At 34.2% G+C, this 8821-nt stretch overlaps 1 protein-coding gene across 3 annotated transcripts in view; it reads left to right on the top strand.

Annotated features, from left to right (window-relative positions):
- LOC133177163 (E3 ubiquitin-protein ligase TRIM71-like) overlaps nucleotides 1–7887 on the top strand; it is a 93982-nt gene extending 86095 nt beyond the window's left edge. The window contains exons 1-2 of one of the 3 annotated variants that reach the window (XM_061312259.1): nucleotides 4146–4186; nucleotides 5506–7887. In XM_061312259.1, the coding sequence (XP_061168243.1) occupies nucleotides 5515–7209 (1695 nt within the window). In that variant the 5' untranslated portion in view covers nucleotides 4146–4186; nucleotides 5506–5514 and the 3' untranslated portion in view covers nucleotides 7210–7887. Of the gene's footprint in view, nucleotides 1–4145; nucleotides 4187–5288; nucleotides 5311–5505 lie in introns of those variants that run through there. The other 2 variants (XM_061312262.1, XM_061312266.1) reach the window with 2 other exon arrangements.
- Nucleotides 7888–8821: the final 934 nt, after the last annotated feature.

The raw sequence follows: 8821 nt of genomic DNA, 5'->3' as shown, positions 1-8821 counted from the left end.
GGTAGGGTGGGGTCACAATAGGGAATCAAGTTTTAGGTTGAAATATATAGGAAAAATCTTCTCGAGAATCACTGGACCAGAAATCTGAAACTTACGTGGTAGCCTCCTGAGGCAGTGTAGATTCTAAACTGTTCAAGTCATGGCCCCCGCAATAGGATGGGGCCACAATAGGGAATCAAAAATTTGCAGTTTATTAAGCGTAATCTGCTCAACCCAGGTTATACAGTATAACTTGGGTAGCTATTTATTTCTTAAAAATCTTGATTGCTTCACTAAATTGGAATTCGTGACCCTTTGGTACGAGATTTCAGGGCCCATTAGGCTGCTAAGTTATGCATGTTTTATGATTCCTTGATTATGAAATGGAAGAAAGGGGATAATGCTACTTACATGTAATTGAAGATTGCCTAGAGTCTGATACAAAGGGAGTTATTTTGACAAGCTTCAGGTCACTGATAGGAAGATATAAGCTTTTTAACAAAGGAACACAAAAAGCTTCTGACTGGTAGAACGAGAAATATAATTGATTTTGTTGATACTTGTATCTGGGTACGGATCGAGCATCAATTTAAGATGGCTTATGTTTCGTAAATTATGAAATCTTGTATGAAATATAAATAGAAAAATGAGACTCTCAAGTGATTGTCATCTATTGTAACGAAGACAGTCTTCTACCTACTAAACATACTTATCCTTTACTTCTGGTGGATTCAATAATGTGAGATTAATGCAACTGTGAAGGTTTCACATAAGGTATACTTTTATGTAACTGAAACATCAAGGTAAATGTGCTATAATTGCCTGACGCCACGTGCGTCAGGCAGTAAAGATTAATTTTTTCGAGATCCGAAACTAAGCGATCATTCTTAATGAACTAGATTTTCTGGAAGCTGATTTACACTGGAATTTGTTACCTGCATTTAAACAAATACAGTTTGCAGAAGAAAGAATCATATTACTGATGCAAAATAATGTTGTGTCTAATTCCTTCAGTCTTTTTGCATTCACATGTTTATTCTTTGCGATTCTTTGTACGGGGATGTCCGTGTAACATTTTTTCTGCGTTTCTAAACTACTGGATCAGTCCATTTGCCTTCTACGAAAGGGGTGACACAATCATTTCGCGCCAAATGTCACATGTAAATTATCTTCGCGCCTTTTTTTGAATGGGTGTGATATAATTTCTATGGAAATAAATAACGTTTATTCTTTTAACCTGATTCTTAAGCTTCAGATTTTTTATTAACAGTAAATTTTATCTCATTTTTAAAAGAACACATTGTATATGGGCAGGCAACACTAAAGCAATGAATTTGCTGATTATTCTTACTATTTATCCCATAAGTGAACTAGTCCAATCATAAACAGTCACACTCCCTCGACCTAGTAAATGGGACATCCCTTCTTGATTCAGTCTGTTTCCCACCTTTTCTCTCAATATTACATTTATTAATAATGTACGTTACAAGATTAGGTTTTTAAAAAAAGCTTAGAAAGTCAGCCAGTAGCATATTATTTCATGCTTTGTGATGAACAAGGATAGTGACAAGAGTAGGTCAGTACCCACAGAGGAATGGGTTTAACTCCCGTAAGGTTCTAAGCAAAGAATCGGCAAAATGAAGAAGACATCATGATCTGTACTAGTTTTTATTTCATATAAAAGCACGTTATTATAATTATGAGAAAGGTCCTGAAATCGATTGAAAAGAAAAACTAAACAATTTTAAAACTGCCAATAAAGATGTATTTTTAAACTCATTTGTAGTACATGTATATGGTAAGACCATCAGCGCGTGAGTTTCGTCCGGGGGGGGGGGGGGGGGTGTATTAGTATTTTGTTTTGCTCTAGCTATAATATGTACAGTCCATTTACTTTGAGTTCTAGAGCAGCATTGAAGCATTTTTGTCTCAAACACTTCAAAAAAAAGCCAGTTGAAACTTCATAATTTACTTTGACGTCGAGAACGACGGAAAACAGACCAGTCTATAAAAAGAGGCCGTCTCATTAATCTATCACTGTTCAGAGAAGCGCGCCCTCTAGTAAGAGAGTACATGTTATATGAATTTCTTTAGAATCATCTAACTATTTTTCCCAAAACTATGTTCTACGCTATCATACTTAGTGTTTCATACCAACGTAACTTGTCAGCCCGTGGGCTAACTAATAAATGATTGAATAATGGCATGTCTTAGATATTCGCTAATCAGTAGTATTTGGTTATGAGATTTGAGAAAGTCAATTGTACATCTTGTGTAATGAAGTATCGCAACTATGTCGCTCCTTGATGACGGAAACGTTTAATACCTCTCTTGCTTATACGTTCCATAGATATTGATTGATTAGTCAGGCAAGCTTTTTGAAAAGCTATTACTTGTTGGGGTTTTATTTTTCACTTTCTTGTTTGTCGAACGGTTGGCAATTCCTACAATCTATCTAAATATTGAAGTTTTTTCGAACTCTCTCAGGGGCCAAATTAAGGGGTCAATATTTTACATTATAGAAATACCTACGGAAGGCATTGAATATGCAGTCATTAGTTGAATTAATGAGAAGTTTGTTTTCTAAAAAAAAAATATTTGGAAATTGTAATGTGTTATTTTTGATAAATCTAAAGAGATCAATAATCCGTCATATAGCCATAAGTGCACCAGATCCTCTCTATCATTCTCTCTCTCTCATCCATCCCTTTATCCCCTCCCCCCTCTCTCTCTCTCTCATATTTCAAGAATGTACTCCATTGTTTTCAGGCACATAGCTGCCTATACGCAAGTACGTACACATCATTTTCAAATTTAAAAAAAAAATCTAGGAGAAAAAAAGAGAGAAGTCTCAGTACCACCCAGCAAATATTTATGCTTTAAATTATTTTTTGTCAATTCAAATTTTATCATATATATCATGTCTATATAATCAATTTTGAAATCTTTTATTAAATCATCGCCAAATCAAAATAAATCATTCATTAATTTGTAATTGTCTTAAAACACATTGATATTTTAAAAATTAAAAGATCTTTGAGATGTTAAATTTCAATTCACATCATAGAATGCTATGATCCATTAGTATATGATTTGAAATACAATATTATTTTTGTTAGCAACATTTATTATACTTGTTGCTGAACATTAAAAATGAGTAGACATACCAATATACATGTATCTGTAAAATACAAAACATGCACAGTAAGTTTCAATGGAAGTAAAAATTTTGCGTTAAAAATAATATTTCCATGTCTTTTATTTTCTAAAGAAAAGCGAAATTGCATGAAAGTCAATTAAATATTTGGTAAAACCCAGCGCTTCCGGGGGCTTCGCCCCCTGAGCCTCTACCAGGACTTCGCCCTGGACCAACTGGGGGACTCATGGCGGCCCCCAGACCCCCTACCGATATCTGCGTACACTTCACTTCCATTCTGGCTTTGCGCTTGGTTTTATAAATTTATAGCCATTCAAAACTGAACAAGAAGCAGTACGTGGTACTATATAACTTTGACAAACCTTCACTCACACATTCACACTCGTGCTCTTTTACAAAATAGAAAAAAGGAATATGATCCAAGCATTTATATACAAACACTATTTCATACTATACAAAATTGGAAGAAATGATTGTATATAATGTAGTTGTATCTAAAATAACATTTTTAGAGGAGAGGGGTGTATTTTAATTTTTGATGATGTAAAAAGAAAAACAGGAGATGGAAATGCCTCATTATTTAAACCAATAATCCACGTAGTTTATATTTAAAGCAATTTTTGCATTTTTGAGAATTTTATTTTGCTGTTAAAATGTGATATTATGATAAATTTGTACGTAATTTAAACCTTTTTGATCAATTAGACATAAATAAAGTATCAAATTGTAAAACAAAAAAAAATGCAATTTTGCTCCAATCAATAGTTCTTCCATCGCAAATATGAACAACAGAAGTTTATAAACATTCTTTTTTCTGTCATTGAAATGGTTAATTACGATTTTGCAACAAAAATTTCTGTCATCAAAGTTGCAGCTCATACTGCTTTAACTGAAATATAAGTTAATTTTTTTGAACACAAGATTGATTCGTGAAATGCAAGTGTTTAAATTTCCCGGTAAATTAAAACCAGGAAGTAAAACATCCCACAGCTAGTAAACACAGGTGTACGTGTTAGGCTGAATGGCCGCCATAGCTGCCTGATATATCAGGTAATATTTTTTAATTTTTCCCCTTCACAAAACATATCCAATTCTTTGTATTATTTACGCATAATTTTGTACATGAAGTGTCGTTTTTGAAGTGGCGTTGGAGGGATGGGGTGGGCAGACATTAAATAAAATACTAACCTACCGTAAATCTTTGACAAACAAAAAGGGTGAAACTGATTTTTTCCAGAGATTTTATTAATATTTTATCATGGAACGATTTAATAGTGGGAGGGAATAACCAACCTTTCAATGAACATTTTTAACAGTGAAAGGTTACGTTTGGAAAAAAAGAATAAAGGGAGAGCTCCCTTCCATACTAATTGTTTTTTTTTTTTTTTAGAATAAAATTACTATATATTAATTTCATAAAACTATGGAAATTCTGTTGGCGTCGGTATCCCCGATCCACACAATAATCAATCTTGTATTGGGTGTGTCCTTTAAATTCTTTACTTTCGATTTATTTATACTCATAAACACTTAACTGAGGGTTTGCCAACAAATGAATTTATAAAGGACATTGTATATTATCATTGAGCAAATGACATTATCAACTGGACTAACCTAGCTGCAATAATGTAGCCCTCTCCAATTTTTTGGGGGTGGGGTGGGGTTGGGGTGGGAGGCTCTCCTGAAAATATCAGATAAAAAAAATCGGAGAGGGCTACATTATTGCAGCTAGGACTAACCCAATGAAACAAGAAGGAGAGAAAAATTCTTCACATCGTTTCAAGTTGTCTAGCTTGTGTTTTAACAGTTCCTCACCGTTAGTTCTTAACAACATTCACATCTCAAAGAGCAAATCACTGCGCAAAATGAAACTAAAATTTATATAAATCTTTTAAATAGATAACTTTGAAACATCAATTATTATATCCTCGGGGATCCTTATTTGTTGAAAACATTTGAAAAAGAGACTTTTTCCCCGAATAATTTGAAGCTAGCTATCATTAAATCCATTTAGTGATGACCAGCGGTATTAATTTAAAAACATCATTTTTTTTTGGGGGGGGGGGGTATGTTTTAATCCATCTAACTTATGAATTTAGGAAAATATTTGAACAGACCCAATAGCAACATGATCAGCACTCAATTCCACTATTTTGTAAAGATATTGTAAAGAGGTGAGCTATTAGGCCTTTACCTTTCTCTTTCTTAGGTAGAGAAGAAAAGAATACATAAAAATCAAAATAATTAGCATTCTTAATAAATAAAGGATATGGCCTTAAATGAGGTAATTGCAATAAGTCAGTTGACATAAATATATCTGCTGACACAATCAGTACATAATGTAGATCTTTATGGTACATGTGTTACAGATTCCCGTCATGGACCCACGTACCAGTGCCCAGGATGTGATGCGATGTGACCTGTGTGAGACTGCTGTGGTACAGATGCACTGTGATACATGTCTTGTCAACCTGTGTACAGCTTGTGTAGGAAAACATATGATCTCTGATGAATCCAAGGACCACAAAGTCGTCAAATTTCAGTCCAGGAAATCTACCCCCCTATGCCCTGGATGTACAACTCATAGCAAAGAACGATGTGAAATGTACTGTAATCAGTGTGACATTCCTGTCTGTGTTTACTGCATTACATCTGATCAACATCTAGGTCACAAAATTTTACCATTAATTCAGGTTTGTGTGGAAAAGAAAGAAAAGATAATCAATGAAAGAAATGAATTAAATGAGACAATTTATCCAACCTACCAGGACATTGCATCTGATGTACAAAACAGAATGAGTCAGTTAGAAAAGGAATATGGAGATCTCTCAACAGCCATAACAAAACATGGAGAGGACTGGCACAGAGAAATTGACAAACTTGTCAAGAAACTTAAAGCTGAAGTTGATGAGATGAAAAACACACAGTTACAAACTCTACAGAAACATCTGGATAAAATAAACAAGAAAATGTCTGACATCAAGGATGAAATTGATTCAGTTGATATTGCTTTAGACACAAATGACATGTCAAAACTATTTAGTGCCGAATCCAATATAAAGATATACAGAAGTCTTCCACACAAAATAATGCCATCTTTACCTCAATTCATTCCAGGAAAAATCGAAGCAGATCAAGTTAGTAAATTGTTTGGAAGTTTATCATCAAGTTCTTTATCATTGAATAAACATGGCTACGGCATGACGACACCACAGAAATCACCAGAAGCTGGATTCTCTCCTCCAGTCAAACAGCTGCTTGATGAACCAGAAACTGTCACCACCATAGTCACTGGGTATAGAAGTCTTTACATTGTGGCCTGTCTGAATGAGGAAGAAATCTGGACAAGAGGAAATGACAGCACCATGAAACTCTACAGCATCAATCAGGGATCACTCAAGTCAATCACAACCAAGTCAGGGAACAAACCAACTGACATAGCAGTGACAAAAAGTGGAGATCTAGTTTATACTGATTACAGTGATAGAACTGTGAACATTGTGAAGAATGAGAAGATAGAGGAGGTGATCAGACTACAGAACTGGAGTCCTCTGGGTGTCTGTAGTACCTCCTCTGGTGACCTCCTGGTTATCATGTACAGTGATGATTTCACACAAACAAAAGTTGTCAGTTACTCTGGCTCCACAGAGAAACAAACCATTCAGTTTGATGGTAAAGGTCAACCTCTCTATTCTGGTGGTTATTACAGATACATAACAGAGAACAGGAACCTGGATATCTGTGTGTCTGACTTAGGAGCTAAAGCAGTAGTGGTGGTCAATCAGGCCGGGAAACTGAGATTCAGGTACACTGGACATACTCCTGCTCCAAAGAACAAATCATTCAATCCACGAGGAATCACCACAGACAGTCAGAGTCACATCCTTACAGCTGATTCTTACAATAACTGTGTCCACATCATAGACCAGGATGGACAGTTCCTCCGTTACATAGACTGTGGACTGAGTGAACCCTGGGGACTGTGTATAGATACAAATGACAATCTGTTTGTTGCTCACACCAAAAATAAGACAGAAGTAATAATCAAGATTAAGTACATGTACATCAAGTAAATTATCATCTACAGGAATATGTATATTATATAAATACTTGCTAATATTATTACATATAGTAAGTCAAATTTGGACAGGTAATTAACTGCAAAGTGCCCCAGTATATGGATACAATGAATAACAATTTATTATTTAAATGAAGATACCCCTGATTACACTGGTGGCTTGGTGGCCTTTTTTTGGTATAAATGTGTTTTATTCAGTAGTGCTTCTACTAAATTTGTAAAATTTACTTATTGCCAGTTCACTGTGTGTTATACATGTTATAATGAACAGCGAGTCTTTTTTTACAATTAGATTTAAGTTTTATTAATAATTATAATAGAGTTCAAAAGGAGTTTTGAAACAATATGCACTGCTATTTTTTTCTTAATTATTTATTTTTTATTCATCATTTGTTCTTTATCACTGTGATCAATATGTACAGTACTTAATAAAATGATCACTGGATTAACTTTGATAAATAGGATAATTTAGTAATAAGAACTTCCAACTTTTCCATTAAAAATTTAATCTATAAGGGAAAAATTGAAAATTAAATCACTTTCATTGAATCAAAATGTTTATCGTACAAATATAAAATTTAAAAATTGGTTATCACAGATATAGTATGTTACTGGAAATATCTCCGAGCCGTCAAATGCCATTCAAAAATAAAATATAACAGTACATGCATAATGTTCATTTATTCCTTCATTCAGGAAATATAGTAACTTGCCTTTAGTGTATGCAGCTCCAACAATGTCGCACAATGTGTAGAGTATCAATTGACTATTTAGTCTTAACTTTGCTAAAGAGATGGTAGGTGACTCTAATGCCCTGTTCACACGCAGAGTTTAATTTGAATTAAACATATTAAGTTACTACGAATTAAATTTGAACAGCGTTCACACGGGGAATTTAATGCGAATTAGTTTAATTCAAATTAGTTTACTGCGCATTAAATTACCGGTACTTCGCATTAGCTCCATGTGAATGCTAAGCGATCCTAATTCGAATTAAATTTTGACGCATGCGTAGTGGCAAAATTAAGTCACATGCCTAATGTCAGACATAGGTACTTATGCTATTTTTAGTGGAGAACAAAGGAAAATTACGTTAATCACATTATGTCAAATGGATCTGCTCTGCATAAGGTGACGTGATTTGAAAATGACTTCATAATAGCCTTACTGAATAGCCTTACTGTAGAAATAAAATTTTAATTCGCATTACTTTCGTGTGAACCAATTTAGTTCGCATTAGTTTAATTCGCATCATTTTACTTCGCATTAAATTACTGCAAATTAAACTCTCCGTGTGAACAGGGCATAGGAACAGACCTGTCCATATGAGTGTCAAATGTCAAAATTATTATCCTCAGCAGTGTTTTGATTACTACATACAGAGCACTCAGACTTGTAGAAAACACAGGAAACATGCCTTTTCATGTTTTGGCCAGAATGCCAAATATCATGTTCAATGACTATTTTAGGCACAAAGTAAGAGGGACACATATTTAAATGCATCTTCTTCATATAAGCCAAGTACAACTTATAGCTTCTTGAGAATGGACATGCTCAAAAAATAAAACTTTACCCTCTATCCATAAAAACATCTCCTAGCAGCTTCT

Source organism: Saccostrea echinata, unplaced genomic scaffold, assembly GCF_033153115.1.
Source record: "Saccostrea echinata isolate AGI-Se365-2 ecotype Australia unplaced genomic scaffold, CSIRO_AGI_Sech_v1 ptg000002l, whole genome shotgun sequence".
NCBI classification, from domain to species: Eukaryota; Metazoa; Mollusca; class Bivalvia; order Ostreida; family Ostreidae; genus Saccostrea; species Saccostrea echinata.
This window is presented reverse-complemented; position numbering and strand designations above follow the sequence as displayed.